Below are 24,134 nucleotides of genomic sequence, written 5' to 3'. Positions count from 1 at the left end.
CTTTGGAGGACATGTCTTCCTGACCTCCCAGGCCTGCTGCTTGTGGAGGACACATCTTCCTGCAAAGCGTAAGTCCAAGTTTGGGGCATGAGGCTTTCCATGTCTTAATGGAGGTATTTTCCAGGAAAAATGAGGCTGAATTCTGGATTGGAGCACCAGGGTGGAACTTTGTTCTGAAGAGCAAGGTGAATGCTTGAACACTGCAGGAAATCAAGTTGCTTGTCCAAGTGCTGCCCCTTTCAGTCAAGAGAATATGGGGTGTATAGGCTATGCCTATAGTGCCATCAGGGGACCCCACTCTTCATCATGCCTGAACTCAGGTCCCTTGGTACATTCTGTTGTGATTTTATTAACATCAGCTGCCCAAACCCGAAAGAAAGCGAAGGCTTCCCCTCCCCCCCCCCCCCCCGATGCCCTTCACCATTAAATGTTTCTTTTTGGCATCCTATACACTCTCTTGCTGGAGTTTATTGGTCATTATTAAACTCTACTGACTTCTTTAAAATTGACTGGTGCCCATCTGTTCACTACATGTCGAAAATCCACCCCTGAGATGAAAAGGCAGCCCAACTGACTTTTGGGGGTTGCTAATTGCCTCTAAGGCAGGGGGTCTCCAAACTTTCTAAACAAAGGGCCAGTTTAATGTGCTTCAGACATTAGGAGGGCCAGACTGTGACCAATGGGAGTAGAAAAGGTCCCGATGTCAGTGGGAAAAAATAATGCCCTATTGTTTGGTGACAGTTGTAGATATTGTGCCCCATCATTGATGCCACTGGACCCCATTACTGGTGTTATTGGGAGGAATTGTGCCCCCCACATTGGTGTAAGTGGGGAGAATTATGCCCGATTGTTGGTATCAGTGGATGAAATAGTGCCGCTAGGAGTTGGGGGTGTTACACATACTAGGAAGATGCCCTTTTCTGGCAGCACATTCGAGAACTGGACTACTGCCCAAGGGGGGGTGCTACACATAGTAAGAAGCTCCAGTGGGAGTAGAAAAGGTCCCGATGTCAATGGGAAAAAATAATGCCTTATTGTTTGGTGACAGTTGGAGGAATTGTGCCCCATCATTGATGCCACTGGACCCCATTATCGGTTTCATAGGGAGGAATTGTGCCCTATTGATGTCATTGAAAGGCATTGTGCCCCCCTCATTGGTGTAAGTGGGGAGAATTATGCCCGATTGTTGGTATTAGTGGATGAAATAGTGCCCCTAGGAGTTGGGGGTGTTACACATAGCAGGAAGATGCCCTTTTCTGGCAGCACATTCGAGAACTGGACTACTGTCCAAGGGGGAGGGGGGTGTACACATAGTAAGAAGCTCCAGTGGGAGTAGAAAAGGTCCCGATGTCAGTGGGAAAAAATAATGCCCTATAGTTTGGTGACAGTTGGAGGAATTGTGCCCCATCAATGATGCCACTGGACCCCATTATCGGTGTCATAGGGAGGAATTGTGCCCTATCAGTGTCATTTAAAGGCGTTTTGCCCCCCTCATTGGTGTAAGTGGGGAGAATTATGCCCGATTGTTGGTATTAGTGGATGAAATAGTGCCCCTAGAAGGAAGATGCCCTTTTCTGGCAGCACATTCGAGAACTGGACTACAGTCCAAGGTAGGGGGGGCGGGTGCTACACATAGTAGGAAGCTCCAGTGCGAGTAGAAAAGGTCCCGATGTCAGTGGGAAAAAATAATGCCCTATTGTTTGGTGACAGTTGGAGTAATTGTGCCCCATCATTGATGTCATTGGAAGGCGTTGTGCCCCCCTCATTGGTGTAAGTGGGGAGAATTATGCCCAATTGTTGGTGTCAGTGGATGAAATAGTGCCCCTAGAAGTTGGGGGTGTTACACATAGGAGGAAGATGCCCTTTTCTGGCAGCACATTTGAGAACTGGACTGCTGTCCGGGGGGGGGGGGGCTACACATAGTAAGAAGCTGTCCTTTGCCAGGACAGCTTTCCAGGGGCCTGGACTGTTGCATGTGGAGTATTGTCCAGGGGGCTTGTCTGACTTCTGCAGACCCGGACTGTGTGACGGCAACGGTCTGACTGTCCAACGTGCTTCCAGAACATTGCATAACAAGTAAAAAAAAAATCATGTAAGACTTCAATTGGGCTTTAAAGCAAAAAACTGATGAAACAACTCCATACTACAAATGAACAGAAAATACGAAGCCTAGAACCTGACCTCACTCCAAAACTATGAGGTCCATTCAGACAGAACGCCACCAGACAGCGCAGTGTTTCCTCCGTACAGGAGATAAGTGCGTCCTTTATAAATGCTTCCAAGAGGTTTTTTGGGGGTTTTTTTCCTAAAGACCGCTTTCCAGGCTTTTATTCAGGGTGGGTTTTGCTTACATTTAGATACACAGTGAGCTTAATGGAATTTCTCTTTCATAACATTTTCAATCAAACAGACGTGACTCACGAAAGTATGTCTGGAAGACTGGACTACCCACTCCAAATGGTAATCATTTTTTGACTCGTAGGACATCCAGCCGCCTTCAAGTACTTGAGCATGTAGGCAGTCAAGGCAGTCTTCTGGCCCAGGCTGGGAAGGGGTTAATTGGTTTTGCTCCATTCCCGGGCTTTTTGAACCCAGCCTACCTGTTCTGTGATGTATATTAATGGAGGGGAGGAGGCTGAGTATGGGAAAGTTCCTACTTGACTAGGATGCCGTGAAGCTATGGAGGGGGACTGCTGTGCCCTGCAGTCCGCCTGAAGATACCGGATTCTGGAGAATGCGACATATTGGTATGCCTGAGCCAACTAGTCAGAGAGTTAGGGGATGCCTGTAATACGGTCCATGGTGGACTATGCTGCATACGTTAAGTAAAAGTTGTATCAACTGTTTGAAAGCCCGGTCTGAAGTTACTTTAACCAGTTGCCCTCCACCCTATAGCAGAAGTACTGCTACAGGGCGGCACGGCTGCGCTAAATCACGTGTATATATACGCAATTTGCATTTCCGGGTAGGGGGTGCGCACATACCACCATGCACATGCCACTATTGGCAGCTGGTGATGGCATTCAGCACTCGGTGATCGTTGGCAAAGCTGATATGGGAGAGATCTGTGTGTAAACAACACAGATCCCTCTCCTGTCAGCAAGGACGTGCTGCTTTGTATCTCTCTGCACAGCAGCATGTCTCCCTAATAAAACAGCACACAGTTAAGCCTTTGATCACCCCAGATGTTACCCCCTTCCTGCCCAGTGCCATTAGTACAGTGTCAGTGCTTTTTATTAGCACTGATCACTGTATTGGTGTCACTGGGCATAATTCAGTGGCAGTTCCCCCTCAGTGTCAGAATGCCTGCCAAACTCCCTCTATAAGTCGCTGATCGCCGCCATTACTAGTATAAAACATTATTAAAATTCCAGTATATATACCGCCATTTGTAGACGCTATAACGTTCATGTAAACCAATTAATATACAATTATTGGGATTTATTTTTAGCAAAGACATGGAGCAAAACACATTATGGCCTACTGTACACTTTTATTTATTATTGGGAGTTGTGCCATCAATTTACGCAGCGCTTTACATATATATTATACATTCACATCAGTCCCTAACCCTCAAGGGGCGTACAATCTAAGGTCCCTAACTCACATTCATACATACACATACTAGGGCCAATTTAGACAGGATCCAATTGACCTAACAGTATGTCTTTGGAGTGTCGGAGGAAACTGGAGTACCCGGAGGAAACCCATGCGGGCACAGGGAGAACATGCAAACTCCAGGCAGGTGGTGCCGTGGCTGGGATTCAAACCAATGACCTGAGTACTGCCAGGTGGACGTGCTAACCCCATTGTCCTCTGTGATGACCTCAGGGTGTATGTGTGTGTATGTATATATGTAACAAGTGGTGACAACTGTACTCAGCCATGGCACAATGTGAATACGAACAAGTGGGGACAACTGTACTCGGCCATGGCACAATGTGAATACGAACAAGTGGGGACAACTGTACTCGGCCATGGCACAATGTGAACACGAACAAGTGGGGACAACTGTACTCGGCCATGGCACAATGTGAATACGAACAAGTGGGGACAACTACTCAGCCATGGCACAATGTGAATACGAACAAGTGGGGACAACTACTCAGCCATGGCAGAATGTGAACGCGAACAAGTGGGGACAACTGTACTCAGCCATGGCACAATGTGAATACGAACAAGTGGGGACAACTGTACTCGGCCATGGCACAATGTGAACATGAACAAGTGGGGACAACTACTCAGCCATGGCACAATGTGAATACGAACAAGTGGGGACAACTACTCAGCCATGGCACAATGTGAACACGAACAAGTAGGGACAACTGTACTCGGCCATGGCACAATGTGAACATGAACAAGTGGGGACAACTACTCAGCCATGGCACAATGTGAACACGAACAAGTGGGGACAACTGTACTCGGCCATGGCACAATGTGAACACGAACAAGTGGGGACAACTGTACTCGGCCATGGCACAATGTGAATACGAACAAGTGGGGACAACTGTACTCAGTCATGGCACAATGCAACCATGCCTGGTGTGACTACACCCTAAGAACACAATCTGACAATTTCGACACAAGGAAAAAAAAAAAAAAAAGTATACCAAAGACCTACAGACTATATAAAAAGATCCCGCCACGATACTGGCCAGCTTCTTACCTTTGGTTCCCATTGGTGTAGGACAATCTTCTGGCACAGGGGGTAGAACTCGTGTGAAGTAGCTTACGTTAGCATAGGCTTCCCAGCTGATATAATCGTATGCAGAGTTGTACGTTGGGGGGCTGGGTATCAGATTGGATCGCACTGTAAAAGATAAAAAGTTGTATGAAAAACAAGTAAAAGGTCAACGCACCCAAAGAGTATGCTTCAATGGTGGGCAGATGCAATCAGCCTCCCCTCCCCCATGCTGGAACAGAAAAGGGATTTCTCCAAACTGTTACCACAAGATTGGAAGAGTACGATTGTCTAAGCCCCCCGTTAGCTGTGATTCTGCCCCAAATAGCTTGTGTGCTTTTTAGAGCTTCACTCCACAACAGTCAGACCCCTCGAGAAAATCGAGATTCTTCCTCTTGAGTGTAACAAAAAGGTCAGGTGTGAATGGAAACTTCGACACTTCCAGTCCGGACGCTTTCACCCCCTTCCAGTCCGGACGCTTTCACCCCCTTCCAGTCCGGACGCTTTCATCCCCTTCCAGTCCGGACGCTTTCCCCCCCCTTCCAGTCCGGACGCTTTCCCCCCCCTTCCAGTCCGGACGCTTTCCCCCCCCTTCCAGTCCGGACGCTTTCCCCCCCCTTCCAGTCCGGACGCTTTCCCCCCCCTTCCAGTCCGGACGCTTTCCCCCCCCTTCCAGTCCGGACGCTTTCCCCCCCCTTCCAGTCCGGACGCTTTCACCCCCCTTCCAGTCCGGACGCTTTCACCCCCCTTCCAGTCCGGACGCTTTCACCCCCTTCCAGTCCGGACGCTTTCCCCCCCTTCCAGTCCGGACGCTTTCACCCCCTTCCAGTCCGGACGCTTTCACCCCCTTCCAGTCCGGACGCTTTCCCCCCCTTCCAGTCCGGACGCTTTCACCCCCTTCCAGTCCGGACGCTTTCACCCCCTTCCAGTCCGGACGCTTTCCCCCCCTTCCAGTCCGGACACTTTCACCCCCTTCCAGTCCAGGCCAATTTTCAACTTTCAGCGCTATCACACTTTGAATGACAATTGCACGGTCATGCAACACTGGACCCATATGAATTTTTTCACAATTTTTTTAGACAGATAAAACTTTATTTTGATGGTATTTATTCACCACTGGGATTTTTATTTCTTTGCTATATAAATGAAAAAGTCCAAAAATTTTGGGGAAAAAAGTTTTTCTCTTATAAAATTTTGCAAATAAATAATCGTTCTTCATAAATCAAAATGTGTTCATCTATATTTTTAGTAAAAAAAAAAACAAACAACGCAAATTAGTTTATAACCAAAAATTATAATTTTTCTAATCTGTTTTGAATTCTATTTTCTTATATTATTATTTATGTTTTTTATTTTTTTTTAATATACTGTCAACCTAGCAGTACAATGTCACCATAGTCCCTGAGCAGCCATTTCAGTTGTAGTTAGGGTTAGAAAATGGACTTTGTTCACCCTGTATTGTTAATCACCTCCCGTCCGGCCGTATATAAACGGCCGGACGGTGGCAGTGCAGGGTTGGGTGGCCGTTTATAAACGGCCTCCCAGCACCCTGCTTGTGTGCACTCCCTGGGAGTGAGCACTGCGATCCGGTGCCTGCTGTGTCCTCCAGACACAGTGGAACACCAATCATCGGATGGGACCTCTGTACGAGGTCCCGATCATGTGATCATTGATTGGCCAATCAGTGATCACATGCAGAGTAGTAAGCAAGATGTCACTTGTGACATCATTGCTTACTACGTGTGAAATCTGTGAATGATCACAAAGGTCACATGGTACAGGGCTATTCACAACAGCCTTGTACCATGTGACAAGCTGTGACCAATCATACTCAGTAGTTCGGATGGGACCTCTGTACAAGGTCCCGATCATGTGATCACTGATTGGCCAATCAGTGATCACATGCAGAGTAGTAAGCAAGATGTCACTTGTGACATCATTGCTTACTATGTGTGAAATCTGTGAATGATCACAGAGGTCACATGGCACAGGGCTATTCACAACAGCCTTGTACCATGTGACAAGCTGTGACCAATCACACTCAGTAGTTCTCAATGGCTGCAAGAATGCAGCCAGCGAGAAGGAGAAATGATTGCTTTTACACCCATAAAGGATGTAAAAGCAATCAGTGTAAAAAAAAAAATCATCATCACCCCCCACAAGTAGTACAGTGTCACCATGGTGACACTGTACTGCTAGGGTGACAGTATGTAAAAAAAATATAAAATAATAATAAATAATATAAAAAAATAACAAAAAAATGTAAATAAAAAAAGTTCAAAAATTATAATTTTTGGTTATAAACTAATTTGGGTTATTTTTTTTTTACTAAAAATATAATGGAATACATTTTGGCCAAGATTTATGATGAAATACTATTTATTTGCAAAATCTTATAAGAAAAACACTTTTTTTCAAAATTTTTGGACTTTTTAATTCACATAGCAAAAAAAAATAAAAATCCCAGTGGTGAATAAATACCACCAAAATAAAGCTTTACCTGTCTGAAAAAAATGCTAAAAAATTCATATGGGTACAGTGTTGCATGACCGTGCAATTGTCATTCAAAGTGTGATAGCACTGAAAGTTGAAAATTGGCCTGGACTGGAAGGGGGTGAAAGTGTCCGGACTGGAAGGGGGTGAAAGTGTCCGGACTGGAAGGGGGTGAAAGTGTCCGGACTGGAGGGGGGTGAAAGTGTCCGGACTGGAAGGGGGTGAAAGTGTCCGGACTGGAAGGGGGTGAAAGTGTCCGGACTGGAAGGGGGTGAAAGTGTCCGGACTGGAAGGGGGTGAAAGTGTCCGGACTGGAAGGGGGTGAAAGTGTCCGGACTGGAAGTGGTTAAAGAACTTTTAAGTAAAGTTGCATCAAATTCTTAGCCTGGTCTGAAGTTATTCAAAGGGGTGAATGTTGGGTCTGGTGTATCAAAAGAACCAGGGTCTGCAAAGCACATGTGCGGTACAAAGCTCAGCCACTACCAGGGGATATCTCCGTAAAACAAGAAGGAATGTGATTGCTGTGAACCAAGCACTAGTTCAAGACACAAGCAACCAGCCTTCCACAGGGCGGCTGCTTCTCTTTAACCCCCTTCTTGTTCCGGCCTTGTATCCTGGACCTACGCCCAGCCAATGACTGGACAATGAAAGGAGAAGCAGCACAGCGATGGGCCAATCTGTCACTCTGCTTGCTCCTGATTGGCTCCTTGTGCAGTTTCTTCCTCTCACACTCCAGCACTGCTGTACAGAGACTGCAAGAGGCTGAGATCAGGTCACATTCAGGCTTTTACACTGCTTGCCTGTATAATGCATCTAATGATATTAATCTATATATGATATTAATATTACAGAGCGTCGCTGATTTGTGTCTTTTATATCTGTCTGGGTTTCGAATTTAATTCTACGTGTATTAGGAACTCTTACCTGTCAAAACGAGCCTGACAATTGTATCCCGGATAAAAGTCGCATTTATTATATCCCAAAACCACTTGAAACGAGTCAAGATGTAGTGATAGAAGGAAGGGCTTGGACGGAGGAGATCCCGAATCCTGGACCATAATTCAGCTGAAAGTGAAAAGAGTAAAATGATCAGAAAAATATAACACGCAAACTGTCAAAAGAATGACAAGGTAATAGAACTTTATACAGATGGAAAAAGATATAAAACGATATCCAAAGCCTTGACCATGCCAGTCAGTTCTGTTCAATCACTTATTAGGAAGTGGAAAATTCAGGGATTTCTTGATACCAAGCCAATGTTAGGTAGAACAAAAAAGATTGCAGCCACAACTGCCAGAAAAGACAACCCCCCACAGTTAACATCAGGAGAAATACAGGCTGCTCTGGAAAAAGGCGGTGTGAGCACAAATTTGAAAATACTTGAACAAAAATTAGCTGCATGGCTGAGTTGCCAGAAAAAAAGCCTTTACTACGCCAATGCCACAAAAAAGCCCAGTGAGGTGTGTCAAGGTGTTGTCAGGCATACTGTAGCCAGGATTTTTTTGTGGCAATAGATTGCTGTACTAACATCGCATAGGACTAAATGTTGCAAATTGTTTCTTTTGCTGAATTCAATTAAGTGCTGAAATGCTGGTATCAAACTTTTCTCTGGTGCCAATAAATGTCCAACTGGTGGATAACCAAAACGGCCATCAAAGAGACACTTCCTTATGTCACTTTTCTACATACAGCTTCATGTGCTGGCATATGTGGTGTGAGACATCCTGGAGCTCCTGCAGAAACACATACGTTCTCCCTATGGGTGAAGGGCAATCAAGACTACCTTAAGTGTTACTAAACTCCGGACCCTGCATTCACTATATCTGCTCTCCCCGGACCCCGCATTCACTGTATGCGCTCTCCTCGGACCCCGCATTCACTGTATCCGCTCTCCTCGGACCCCGCATTCACTGTATCCGCTCTCCTCGGACCCCGCATTCACTGTATCCGCTCTCCTCGGACCCCGCATTCACTATATCCGCCCTCCCCGGACCCCGCATTCACTATATCTGCTCTCCCCGGACCCCGCATTCACTGTATGCGCTCTCCTCGGACCCCGCATTCACTGTATGCGCTCTCCTCGGACCCCGCATTCACTGTATCCGCTCTCCTCGGACCCCGCATTCACTGTATCCGCTCTCCTCGGACCCCGCATTCACTATATCCGCTCTCCCCGGACCCCGCATTCACTATATCCGCTCTCCCCGGACCCCGCAATTACTATATCCGCTCTCCTCGGACCCGGCATTCACTATATCCGCTCTCCTCGGAGCCCGCATTCACTATATCCGCTCTCCCCGGACCCCGCATTCACTATATCCGCTGTCCCCAGACCCGGCATTCACTATATCTGGTCTCCCGGGACCCCGCATTCACTATATCTGCTCTCCCACAGTACACACAACATGAAAATACAATTATTTTAGTAAACATAAACTGCTAAATCCCTTTTCTCATCAGCAGTATATAGCAGTCTTGTGTCTTCTATCAGTGTCCAGCAGAGCACTGGTTAAAGCTTGTAGGAAAACTTACAACATATCAATCAAACCGCTCTCTTCGATCCTCCCTTAGACCTCCTGTTCTCTAGTTCTCGTGTCACCTCCTCCCATGCTCGCCTCCAGGACTTCTCCCGAGATTTTTCCATCCTATGGAACTCCCTACCCCAATCTTTCTGGCTATCCACCTTTAGACGATCCCTGAAAACCTCTCTCTTTAAAGCAGCCTATCCTGCTTCTACCTAGTAATCTACCTTTTATTTCCTCCATCGGCTCATCCTCCCAACAGCTATTAACTTTTGTATCACATGACCCTTCCTCCTAGATTGTAAGCTCCCAGGAGCAGGGCCCTCTGTTTCCTCTTGTACCAAATTGTATTGTAACTGTAATGTCTGCCTTCATTTTGTAAAGCGCTGCAAAATTTTTTGGCACTATATAAATCCCGTATTATTATAACAACAATAATAGGAGGAGTTTCCATTCTCCCCTGATTGTCCTATGAGGCTGCATAACCCCTGACCCTCTGGACAGTGCTGATTGGTTAGCAATACAAACCAAACTAAGCATGTGCAGCTTGCTCCCAAGGCTCTGTTCTATCAGCAGATGGATTGGGGACAGTAAAAGAAGGGGAGGGTCCGGGAAGACAGGATCAAACAGCCTTTTTACACAATGTGGAGGATTAACCCCTGAGGTTCCACAGTGAGTAGAACAAGCACACTTTACTGCGTATACAGACTGATTGTACTGTTGTGGGTTCAGTAACACTTTGAGCCTTTGTTACTGCACCTTTACCATTGCCCAATGGCACGGTGCTCCTCCTAGATCTCTCCCACAAAGCTGTTTCTATGGATTTGCTTACAAGGATCTTGGGAGGTCCAATATCAGCCATTGAATTTTAAGGTGAACTTACATTTCGCCTTGAAGATGTCAGAAGATCTAGACCCCCTCATCTCAATATCCAATCTTGTATTGTGAAACTATACATAAATATCGTCAGGCAGATGTGTTCCTCCAATACCTACCAGATATCCAGGAGGTTGTAAACAACTGACAGCAGAGATTTAATGGAGGTGGTGGAGAGGACAGGAAGAACATTCTGGGATTACTCTCTGGGGTTTTATTACATGAACATGGAAAACATTCACTGAGCTCCTGACATAAGGTATTCCAGCAATGTACAGATGGAGACACATTTATCACTTCTACTACCCTGTCCATAGGAGGCACGGCAAGATGGACGGTTCAGCTTTCTTTTGGGCCGCATCCAGCTCTTTAATATTTTTATGGCCATTGGAAAATTTTAGATGCAAAAGGAAGAAAGAGAGCAGGAGACAAAGAGGAAAAAACCTTCTATAGCCTGTCCCCAGTCTCCAACAACTCCTGATGGATGTCCCCAGTCTCCAACAACTCCTATAGCATGTCCCCAGTCTCCAACAACTACTATAGCATGTCCCCAGCCTCCTACAACCCCTATAGCCTGTCCCCAGTCTCCTACAACTCCTATAGCATGTCCCCAGTCTCCAACAACTCCTATAGCATGTCCCCAGTCTCCAACAACTCCTATAGCATGTCCCCAGTCTCCAACAACTCCTATAGGATGTCCCCAGTCTCCCAACAACTCCTATAGCATGTCCCCAGTACTCAACAACTCTTATAGCATGCCCCAGTCTCCAAGAACTGCTATAGCATGTCCCCAGTCTCCAACAGTTCCTATAGCATGTCCCTAGTCTCCAACAGTTCCTATAGCATGTCCCCAGTCTCCAACAACTCCCATATTATGTCCCCAGTCTCCAACAACTCCCATATTATGTCCCCAGTCTCCAACAACTCCTATAGCCTGTCCCCAGTCTCCAACAACTCCTATAGCCTCTCCCCAGTCTCCAACAACTCCTATAGCACGTTCCCAGTCTCCAGCAACTCATATATAATGTCTCCAGTCTCCAACAACTCCCGCAGTATGTCCCCAGTCTCCAACAGTTCCTTTAGCATTTTTGCAGTCTCCAACAACTCCTATATAGTGTCCCTAGCAATTCCTATAGCATGTCCCCAGTCTCCAACAACTCCTATAGGATGTCCCCAGTCTCCAACAACTCCCATAGCATGTCCCAAGTCTCCAATAACTACTATAGGATGTCCCCAGTTTCCAACAACTCCTATAGCATGTCCCCAGTACTCAACAACTCCTATAGCATGCCCCAGTCTCCAAGAACTACTATAGGATGTCCCCAGTCTCCAACAGTTCCTATAGCATGTCCCTAGTCTCCAACAGTTCCTATAGCATGTCCCCAGTCTCCAACAACTCCCATATTATGTCCCCAGTCTCCAACAACTCCTATAGCCTCTCCCCAGTCTCCAACAACTCCTATAGCACGTTCCCAGTCTCCAGCAACTCATATATAATGTCTCCAGTCTCCAACAACTCCCGCAGTATGTCCCCAGTCTCCAACAGTTCCTTTAGCATTTTTGCAGTCTCCAACAACTCCTATATAGTGTTCCTAGCAATTCCTGTAGTATGTCCCTAGTCTCCAACAACTGCTATAGGATATCCCCAGCCTCCAACAACTCCTATAGCCTCTCCCCAGTCTCCAACAACTCCTATATAATGTCCCCAGTCTCCAACAACTCCTGTAGCATGTCCCCAGTCTCCAACTCCTAAAGGATGACCCCAATCTCCAACTCCTAAAGGATGACCCCAATCTCCAACTCCTATAGCCTGTCCCTAGTCTCCAACAATTCCTATAGCATGTCCCCAGTCACCAACTGCTGTAGTATGCCCCCAGTCTCCAACAACTATAGGATATTCATTCCTCCTACCACTTCATCCCCCCCAGCCACTTCCTACTGTACCTTTACCCCCTCCCTCCTAGATTGTAAGCTCGGAAGAGTAGGGCCCTCTTACCCCTCGTACGCTGTCTGTCTTTGTTGTACTGTGCCATGTATTGTCCCCCCCTATTGTACAGCGCTGAGCAAACCCTTTGGCGCTATATAAACTCGTAGTAATAATAATAATAATAATATTATCAGTTTCCTGGAACTTATGTAGCATGTCTCCAGTCTCCAACAACTCCTATAGCATGAACGTCCCTCACTTCCCCTCTCTGTTGGGGTCCCTCAAGGCTCTGTCCTCGGGCCCCTTCTCTTCTCCATCTACACCTCCTCCCTTGGCCAACTCATACACTCTCACTGCTTCAACTACCACCTCTATGCCGATGACATACAAATCTATCTCTCAACCCCCCACCTCACCCCCTCAGTCTCCGCCCGAATCACACACCTACTGAGCGACATATCAGACTGGGTGTCGCTCCACTTCCTTAAACTGAACCTCTCCAAGACCGAGTTTCTTGTCTTCCCCCCAGCCCGGACACCACCCCCCATTGACTTCATCACATCCAATAACGCCACCATCAAACCCATCCCGCAGGCCAGAGTACTTGGTGTCATTCTTGACTCAAACCTATCCTTCCAGTCCCAAGTCCAATCTTTAACAAACTCGTGCAGACTCCACCTCCGCAACATCGCCAAAATCCGCACGTTCCTAACCCCAGAAACCACTAAACAGCTCATCCACTCCCTCATCATATCACGACTCGACTACTGCAACTCCCTCCTCACTGGCCTGCCTCGCCGCTGGCTATCCCCGCTTCAGTCGATCCTAAATACGGCTGCCAGACTCATCCACCTTACCAACCGCTCCATTTCTGCCACCCCCCTCTGCCAATCCCTCCACTGGCTTCCGATTGCACAACGGATCAAATTCAAAATCCTAACACGGACGTACAAAGCTGTCCACCACACTGCCCCGAACTACATCACTGACCTAATATCCAAGTACCACCCAACACGCACACTCCGCTCCTCACAAGACCTCCTCTCTAGTTCCCTGGTCTCCTCCTCCCATGCCCACCTCCAGGACTTCTCCAGGGTGTCACCCATCCTCTGGAACTCCCTGCCCCAACCCATCAGATTATCACCTACTCTCCTCTCCTTTAGGCGCACCCTGAAAACCCACCTCTTCAGGGAAGCCTACCCCACCCCCTGCTAACTTGCCGACCTCCTCCACCCTTCCTACAACTCCATCCCCCACAGCTATCTCCTCCTGTGCCACCATCCCCTCCCTCCTAGATTGTAAGTTCGAAAGAGCAGGGCCCTCCATCCCCTCATGTTTTGCATTGTATTGTATTGTAATTGTTCTGTCCCCCATTGTAATGTACAGCGCTGAGCAAACTATTGGCGCTTTATAAATACTGTATAATAATAATAATATAATAATGTCCCAAATCTCCAACAACTCCTATAGGATGTCCCCAGTCTCCTGGAACTCCTATAGGATGTTTCCAGTCTCCTGGAACTCCTATAGCATGTCCCCAGTCTCCTGGAACTCCTATAGCATGTCCCCAGTCTCCAAAAACTCCTATAGCATGTCCCCAGTCTCCAACAAATCCTATAGCATGCCCCCAGTCTCCAACAACTCCTATAGCATGTCCCCAGTCTAGGACCACCTCCCGTTGCAAGATGGAATATCAGGGGATGTTTGGGGGTCACACAAGGCCCCCTTCATCAAATATGTTGACCACCACTGGTTTATCCATGTTCTAAAAAGAGCGTTCCTCTTTCTTCCCCCATCCCTGCAATGCACGGAATTTTTTTACTGTTCAAAGCTGCTGGATTTCTCAAGAGCTTGTATGACAGGAAACAACTGTTTGATACGATAAAGACGTCTGTTTCATAGCTTACGGATGGTGCAGTTTCTTCCATAGTACCCAGTGTGGGTGCAGTCACATTCGTAGCTTTCCAGGTCAAACCTCACGCACACACCTTTGTGCTGGCATGGGAAGTAGCAGCATGGGTTCACTGAAACGAGAACGGGACCCCATGAAGGGCGGATTATACAGCAGAAGAACAATACATTACAGTCTGGAAATACAAGAAAATTCTGAATATCAAAAACAAATGTAAAAGGTATACTTCAACTTTGAAAATAATACACCTAAATTGAAAAGGTAAAATAAAAAAACATTTATTAATTCTTCTCTACTGGAGCTTTCAAGGCATTTCAACCGCAATTAGCGGATTTTCAATAAAATGCTCAGGCTCCAGATGATTCCTCCAGCCCTGCTCTGTACCCAGATATGGACCTTCCAATGTGGAGTTGGAGGAAGTATCCATGGACTACAAGTGTGAGGACATCACCATTCTGGTGCTCCACTGAGATCTCCATTTACAGACCTCCACACTGACCACCAAGAGAACACACAGAGCAGCAAGAGGGCATGTTGTCCATAAAAGGGGAACTCTGACCACCAATGTTATGGGGAAAAAACATTACTGACCACCAAAAGTTATGGAACACCCACCACTGATCACCTTTATTGTAGGGGCACCCACCACTGATCACCAATAATTGTAGGGGTACTCACCACAGATCACCAATAATTGTAGGGTCACTCACCACTGATCACCAATAACTGTAGGGGCACTCACCACTGATCACCTTAATTGTAGGGGCACCCACCAATGATCACCAATAATTGTAGGGGCACCCACCACTGATCACCAATAATTGTAGGGGCACCCACCACTGATCACCAATAATTGTAGGGGCACTCACCACTGATCACCAATAATTGTAGGGGCACTCACCACTGATCACCTTAATTGTAGGGGCACCCACCAATGATCACCAATAATTGCAGGGGCACTCACCACCGATCACCAATAATTGTAGGGGCACCCACCAATGATCACCAATAATTGTAGGGGCACCCACCACTGATCACCAATAATTGTAGGGGCACCCACCACTGATCACCAATAATTGTAGGGGCACCCACCACCGATCACCAATAATTGTAGGGGCACTCACCACCGATCACTAATAATTGTAGGGGCACCCACCACTGATCACCAATAATTGTAGGGGCACCCACCACTGATCACCAATAATTGTAGGGGCACCCACCAATGATCACCAATAATTATAGGGGCACCCACCAATGATCACCAATAATTGTAGGGGCACCCACTACCGATCACCAATAATTGTAGGGGCACCCACCACCGATCACCAATAATTGCAGGGGCACTCACCACCGATCACCAATAATTGTAGGGGCACTCACCACCGATCACCAATAATTGTAGGGGCACTCACCACCGATCACTAATAATTGTAGGGGCACTCACCACCGATCACCAATAATTGTAGGGGCACTCACCACCGATCACCAATAATTATAGGGGCACTCACCACTGATCACCAATAATTGTAGGGGCACTCACCATTGATCACTAATAATTGTAGGGGCACTCACCACCGATCACCAATAATTGTAGAGGCACTCACCATTGAGCACCAATAATTGTATGGGCACTCACCACTGATCACCAATAATTGTAGGGGCACTCACCACCGATCACCAATAATTATAGGGGCACTCACCACCGATCACCAATAATTGTAGGGGCACTCACCATCCCCATAAAAGGGTACTCGCTATTGAGCACCAGTATTTAAAGGGGGTACTCACCACTAATCAACAATATTTAAAGGAGCACTCACCACTGACAACCAATATTATTGGAAAAAATGCCGATGACCAACAAATATTATAGGGCACCCACCACTGATCACCACCATAAGGGGGCATCCACCACTGATCACCAGTATTTAAAGGGACATGTACCAGTGACCTCCACCATAAGTGGGAACTGACCACCACCATTAGGGGACACGCTATAAGTGGGCACTCACCTCTGACCACCATACAGGGGCACTCACCACTGATCACCGCCATAAGAGGGAAATCACCACTGATCACCAATATATAAAGGGGCATGTACTACTGACCACCACCATAAGGGGACATGCTATAAGGGGGCACTCACCACTGAAAGGAGGCAGTCACCACTGACCAACGCCATAAGGGGACACGCTTTAAGGGGGCACTCACCACTGACCAACGCCATAGGGGGGCACTTACTACTGACCACCGCCATAAGGGGGCACTCACCACTGACCACCGCCATAAGGGGGCACTCACGACTGACCACCGCCATAAGGGGGCACTCACGACTGACCACCGCCATAGGGGGGCACTCACCACTGACCACCGCCATAGGGGGACACTCACCACTGACCACCACCATAAAGGGGGCACTCACCACTGACCACCACCATAAAGGGGGCACTCACCACTGACCACCACCATAAAGGGGGCACTCACCACTGACCACCACCATAAAGGGGGCACTCACCACTGACCACCACCATAAAGGGGGCACTCACCACTCACCACCACCATAAAGGGGGCACTCACCACTCACCACCACCATAAAGGGGGCACTCACCACTGACCACCACCATAAGGGGGCACTCACCACTGACCACCACCATAGAAGGCACCCGCCACTGACCACCGCTATAAAGGGGCACTCACCACTGACCACCGCTATAAGGGGGCACTCACCACTGACCACCACCATAAGGGGGCACCCACCACTGACCACCACCATAAGGGGGCACCCACCACTGACCACCGCCATAAGGGGACACTCACCAATGACCACCACCATAAGGGGGCACTCACCAATGACCACCATAAGGAGGCACTCACCAATGACCACCACCATAGGGGGCAAGTTATAACGGAGGCACTCATCACTGACACCCGCTATAAGGGGGCATGAAGTAATTTACAAGTATATAGAAAGCCACCTGAAAACTTCTATGAAAGTCATCAGCCAGGATTAAAAATGTAAACAAACGTCCGTCAGCCGTCTGCTTGTAGCAGCCAGGAATTTGTTTATTTGCCAAAAAGTGTTAGAGGGACAGAATATGGGAAAATGTGCATGTCTTTTAGCTCCTTCCTTTCCCTGACATTACTCTGTAGGGTAATGGGGCAAAATGGTGAAAAACTGAATATTCTCAAGCTATATCCTCTGCAGATCGAACAGATAAAAAGATGAAAATACCGCATTATGGCCACTAGATGGCAGTATCATAGGACATAAGCCTGCTCATCAGCACCATCTAGTGGCCATAATATGGTATTGGTTTCCCATTCACACATTGGATCTGCAGGGAATGTAGCCTGAGAACGTTCGATTTTTTCCCCATTCACACGTTTCGGTGAATGAACAGCTATGCAAATTCTATATTTGATATAGATATATATATATATATATATAGATACATACATACACACACACACACATATATATATTTATTTATTTAATAAAGGCAGATGGGCAGTTCACTTTACAAGGGAATTTTCCCATCGCTCAGTGAATGCCTACAGTAAGAAAGCTTGTTCTACATTCAAACCATCCAGGGTGGGTGAAAACAAGAATTTGATTGGCTGCCATCTGCAATATGGACAGTTTTCCTTTTAAATGTTCTCATTCATAAAGTTCAGCGTTTTGTTTTTTTTCAATCGCTATGAATGTTACGAAAGACTTCCTTTATGTTCGTCCTTTACATGCACTGCCCTGTGAGATCACAAATCAGAAATCATACATAACACGGTACAGTTGGGCAAAATATGATGCATTCTGATAGAATGATGTTACAGGGGGTGCTCACGCTGCTATCACTTCTTGATACTGCCAGTAGACTCTTTAATTTTCCATTTCCTGTAAAAGGGTGACAACTCTGACCACCAATGTTATGGGGAAAAAACATTACTGACCACCAAAAGTTATGGAACACCCACCACTGATCACCTTTATTGTAGGGGTACTCACCACAGATCACCAATAATTGTAGGGGCACCCACCAATGATCACCAATAATTGTAGGGGCACCCACCACTGATCACCAATAATTGTAGGGCCACCCACCACTGATCACCAATAATTGTAGGGGCACTCACCACTGATCACCAATAATTGTATGGGCACCCACCACTGATCACCAATAATTGTAGGGGCACTCACCACTGATCACCAATAATTGTAGGGGCACCCACCACTGATCACCAATAATTGTAGGGGCACTCACCACTGATCACCTTAATTGAAGGGGCACTCACCACTGATCACCTTAATTGTAGGGGCACCCACCACCGATCACCAATAATTGTAGGGGCACCCACCAATGATCACCAATAATTGTAGGGGCACCCACCACTGATCACCAATAATTGTAGGGGCACCCACCACTGATCACCAATAATTGTAGGGGCACTCACCACTGATCACCAATAATTGTAGGGGCACTCACCACTGATCACCTTAATTGTAGGGGCACCCACCAATGATCACCAATAATTGTAGGGGCACCCACCAATGATCACCAATAATTGTAGGGGCACCCACCACTGATCACCAATAATTGTAGGGGCACCCACCACTGATCACCAATAATTGTAGGGGCACTCACCACTGATCACCAATAATTGTAGGGGCACTCACCACTGATCACCTTAATTGTAGGGGCACCCACCAATGATCACCAATAATTGTAGGGGCACCCACCAATGATCACAAATAATTGTAGGGGCACCCACCACTGATCACCAATAATTGTAGGGGCACCCACCACTGATCACCAATAATTGTAGGGGCACCCAACAATGATCACCAATAATTGTAGGGGCACCCACCAATGATCACCAATAATTGTAGGGGCACTCACCACTGATCACCAATAATTGTAGGGGCACCCACCAATGATCACCAATAATTGTAGGGGCACCCACCACCGATCACCAATAATTGTAGGGGCACTCACCATTGATCACTAATAATTGTAGGGGCACCCACCAATGATCACTAATAATTGTAGGGGCACCCACCACCGATCACCAATAATTATAGGGGCACTCACCACCGATTACCAATAATTGTAGGGGCACTCACCACCGATCACCAATAATTGTAGGGGCACTCACCATTGATCACTAATAATTGTAGGGGCACTCCCCATTGATCATTAATAATTGTAGGGGCACTCACCACCGATCACCAATAATTGTAGGGGCACTCACCATTGATCACCAATAATTGTATGGGCATGAAATCATTACATAACACGGTACAGTTGGGCAAAATATGATGCATTCTGATAGAATGATGTCACAGGGGGCGCTCACGCTGCTATCACTTCTTGATACTGCCAGTAGACTCTTTAATTTTCCATTTCCTGTAAAAGGGTGACAACCCTGTTCCTTCTGCAGTCAACACACACAGCAGCGTTGTCACCCTGAGGACAGGGTAGTCTTGGATGAACATGTAGCTTTATATAGATTTTAAGGGACTGGTTATCAAAAACATTGCATTGTGAAGGTCTCAGCCATTGAAATAATCCCCTAACGCGTCCAATATGTTTATTTCCTATGCTCATCAGTGCCATCTAATGGTCATAAAACGGCATTTTCCAGATGGCAGTATTTCAAGAAAATACTGCATTATGGTCACTAGATGGAGCTGTTGAGCATAAGAAATAAACATATTAGACATACTATGTGGATTTTTCATGACGGCTGGGCAATTTTTTTTTGTTTTTTTTATATACCCCGACAAGTTAAAAGGAACTCCAGCTAATCCCTTTTAAGCAGCCACAGCAATAGATTTGTTTCCTTTTGGGAGACAGTTTAAGCCATATATAAAAAAAAGGGTGATTATTGTAAACACCCCCATCAGTGTTATATGGTTTGTCCCAATCATCGTAACTGTCTTTTTTTTGGCCTGTTGGCTTGAGCTCAACTGCTTAATTTTACCACTCCCCCACGAGCCCTTACTGTTTTCAGCAACAGAAACAAGCAAAAGCAAAAACCAAGCCAAGGAAAAACACTTAGGGATGTATTTGTAAAAGAGAAAAGAAAAAAAGTGCTGTCCATCTATGGAAACCACATACAAATGTGTTCTCTGCAAATGGGGAAATACAGCATTGTGGCCACTCGATGGAGCTGTGGAGCACACTTATTTCATATGATACGCAGCGCCATCTATTGGTCATGGCGCGGTAGTTTCCACAGTCACCCTTTTTTTCAATCAAACATTCCATCTGCAGAGAACATAGCCAGTGGCAGTGCTGGGACGAGGTCATCTAGAGCCCAGGGCGAACATGCCAAACTGCCCCCCCAAGATATATGAGCAAAAATCCCCCCCCCCAAAAAAAAAATAAAATAAAAATTTTGCGCTACCCCACATGCTTACCCCAAGCATAAATTCCCCCTCCTCCCAGTACAAATCCAGCCCCCTGCTGCAGCCCCCCCTCCCAGAAAAAAAAATCTTTGTCTGCCCCCATCCCTGCAGCACAATTTTTTTTTTTTTAAAAGCACCCCCCCCCCCCCAAAAAAATAAATAAATTACCCATGCTAGCACAAATCCTCTCACCCCTCCAAATCCCCCCTCCCAGTACAAATTCCTCCCTCCTAGCATTAATACCCCCAATGATCCCTAGGACCACAAATCACTCCCCCCCAAAAAAATTTCCCCTCGCCCCTCTCCCATATCACCTCTTCTATCACAAACTCCCCAAATCCCCCCTCCTAGCACAAATCACCACTCCTAGCACTCCCCGAATCCCCCCTCCTAGCACAAATCCTCTTCCCCCCTCCCAGCACAAATTCCCCCAAATCCCTCCTCCTAGCACTCCCCAAATCCCCCCTCCTAGCACAAATCACCACTCCTAGCACTCCCCAAATCCCCCCTCCTAGCACATATCCTCTTTCCCCCTCCCAGTACAAATTCCCCTAAATCACCACTCCTAGCACTCCCCACAGAATGATAGCCCCTCCTAGCACAAATCCTCTTCCCCCCTCCCAGCACAAATTCCCCTATATCACCACTCCTAGCACCCCCCCCCAAATCCCCCCTCCTAGCACAAATTCTCTTCCCCCATCGCAGCACAAATTCCCCTAAATCACCACTCCTAGCACCCCCCCCCAAATCCCCCCTCCTAGCACAAATCCTCTTCCCCCCTCCCAGCACAAATTCCCCTATATCACCACTCTTAGCACCCCCCCCTCCCAAATCCTCCCTCCTAGCACAAATCCTCTTCCCCCTCCCAGCACAAAAATCCCCCTAAATCACCACTCCTAGCACCCCCCCAAATCCCCCTCCTAGCACAAATCCTCATCCCCCTCCCAGCACAAATCCATTAAATCACCACTCCTAGCACCCCCTCCCAAAATGCCCCTCCTAGCCCAAACTCCCCCCCCAACACAAATCCCCTAAATTACCACTCCTAGCACCCCCTCCCGACAAATCACCACTCCTAGCCCCCCCCCCAATTTCCCCTGCTAGAACAATTCTTACCCCCTGCTGCCCCCCCAAATTTCCCCTCTAAACACAAATCCCCTCCTCCCCAATCTCCTTGTGGTGTCCCCTGCCCCCCCCCTCAAACACACACTACCACTGCGCCCAGGGTAACCGCCCCTCCTGCCCACCCCTTGTCCCGTCCCTGGCCAGAGGACATTCCATTAGCACAGAACAAATGGCCATGCAGCTTCCCAGGATGAATAGCTTTGCAATTTTTAAAGGGTATATATAAAAAGCAGTGAATGCACCTTTTCACCAAACATTCATTGCAGGTGAATCTTCCTGGTGCATGTATTCTATGACGGGCTGATTCACCACCAGTGAACGTTTGCTGACAATCACATCCACAGAACCTTTTCCTCTAAGGTGTTGCAGCTTCATGTACTATCAGAGAGCTACTCAGAGTCCAGAGACGTGTGGGAGCTTGTCCATGAAGGCAGGAGAAGCAGCAGAACACGCGTGTAGTCACTCAGCACTACCGCCTTCCCCCGCCTCCATTGTTACATATCAGCAATAACGTTTTGTTTTTTTTGCTTTCTACATGTAAAGTAATGTGAAAGGCACAATCCAGGTGTGCCGATATGAAAGATGAGATCACATGGAGCAGTTAGGAAATGAGACATGTCATATATATGTACAGCAGCAGACCGTGGAATGTACCCCACTGCTAAGTATTTCAAGCCCACCTAAACAGACATAAAGACGTCAAACAGGTTTTGTTTTTTGGTTTTTTAAAGCGACTTCATTACCATTAAAAAAAAACCTAAAAAAACCTAAAAAAAAAAAACATGCAAAGAAAGCAACGAGTACAAACCAAACCGGAGTATACTGGAGGGATTGAGGCCAGTTTTGGGAACCTGCCCCGCACATGATGGGGCTGTAAAAACGTGGCGCATTCAGTTCTAATTATCTGCAATATTATCGGATTTCAAATATTACAAGACCCTCGCCAGAAATGGCCCCTTTATAGCAAACAAAAAGAAGATAAAAAGCAACGGCCCAACTTTGGTTGCAATATTAGATGTAAACTGGGTGCGCTGTCTCTTTACATAACAAATGTGCAAATCAATCATCCATCATCAACATACATAAAACAACAACGTATATTCATCACATACACAACCTCAAAGTCTGGGCTGGTCCTAGGGTGTATTGTGCCCCAGACAAGACCAGCTACTCCCACCCCCCCACACATAAAATATAAGACTTCACCCCTCCCAGCACAAATCCTCTCCCCCAAATCCCCCCTCCTAGCACACCTCTCAATCCCCCTTTCCTAGCACAAATGCCCCCCCTCAAATCCTCCCTCCTAGCGCACCTCCCAATCCCCCCTCCTAGCACAAATCCCCACCCAAATCCTCCCTCCTAGCAGACCTCCCAATCACCCCTCCTAGCACAAATCCTCCCTCCTAGCACAAATCCTCCCTCCTAGCACATCTCCCAATCCCCCCCCCCCCCCAAGCAGAAATCCTCCCACCTAGAACACCTCCCAATCCCCCCCCAGCACAAATCCTCCCTCCTAGCACACCTCCCAATCCCCCCCAGCACAAATCCCCCCAAAATCCTCCCTCCTAGCACACCTCCCAATCCCCCCTCCTAACACAAATTCCCTCAGTCCCATCTCCTAGCACAAACCCCCCCCCCCCCTCCCAGCATCACTCCTCTTCCTTTAATGACCCCACCCATCTCCTAGCACAAATTCCCCCAAATCGCTCCTCTTGTAAACCCCCTCCAGATTACCCTTCTCGCACAGTGTGGTATCTTTACAATATATATATATGGACTGAAGTGAAGTAAATGAAAAGTTACAAATTCATATTTAATTCCAAAAATTTGATGTAATGACGAGATTCAGCCCAAAGAATCCTAAGAAGTGCCCCGCCTCCTTTCTGTGCACTCCCTTAGGGGACACTTGGACCTCTATATCATAGGCGGTCAGTCTGGAATGGGCACCTCCAGCACTGAATGTATGAAATGCCAACGGGTGCTGGGGTGTGCTGGAGGGTCCATTGATATTAGCTGCTGGGGGATATACGGTCTCTGGAGGCGATCTGTTTTTTTGCATTGTGGTCTATGGTTGCTGTTGGGGGATCAATTGTTGCTTGAAGGGATCTTCTGTTGAGCATCATACTGCTTCTACTAAGGCATGGACCTCACTGGACCTCTGGAAGTATACTGTGGTATCTGGCACCCAGCCA

The 24,134-nt window shown here is 47.1% G+C and overlaps 1 protein-coding gene across 1 annotated transcript in view; it reads right to left on the bottom strand.

Moving 5' to 3' along the window:
- The window catches only part of PTGS1 (prostaglandin-endoperoxide synthase 1), a 77,509-nt gene that overhangs the window by 39,740 nt on the left and 13,635 nt on the right, over window positions 1-24,134 (bottom strand). Inside the window, exons 3-5 of the mRNA XM_089673547.1 lie at window positions 14,407-14,523; window positions 8,099-8,239; window positions 4,667-4,810 (exon numbers count right to left, since the gene is read on the bottom strand). Coding sequence (XP_089529673.1) covers window positions 4,667-4,810; window positions 8,099-8,239; window positions 14,407-14,523 — 402 coding nt within the window. The remainder of the gene's footprint in view (window positions 1-4,666; window positions 4,811-8,098; window positions 8,240-14,406; window positions 14,524-24,134) is intronic.

The sequence above is a fragment of the Staurois parvus genome, unplaced genomic scaffold, assembly GCF_062004578.1.
Source record: "Staurois parvus isolate SC_StPar_1 unplaced genomic scaffold, SC_StPar_1.0 ptg000140l, whole genome shotgun sequence".
NCBI classification, from domain to species: domain Eukaryota; kingdom Metazoa; phylum Chordata; class Amphibia; order Anura; family Ranidae; genus Staurois; species Staurois parvus.
The sequence above is the reverse complement of the archived record's forward strand: the minus strand, read 5'-3'. Positions and strand labels throughout refer to the sequence as shown.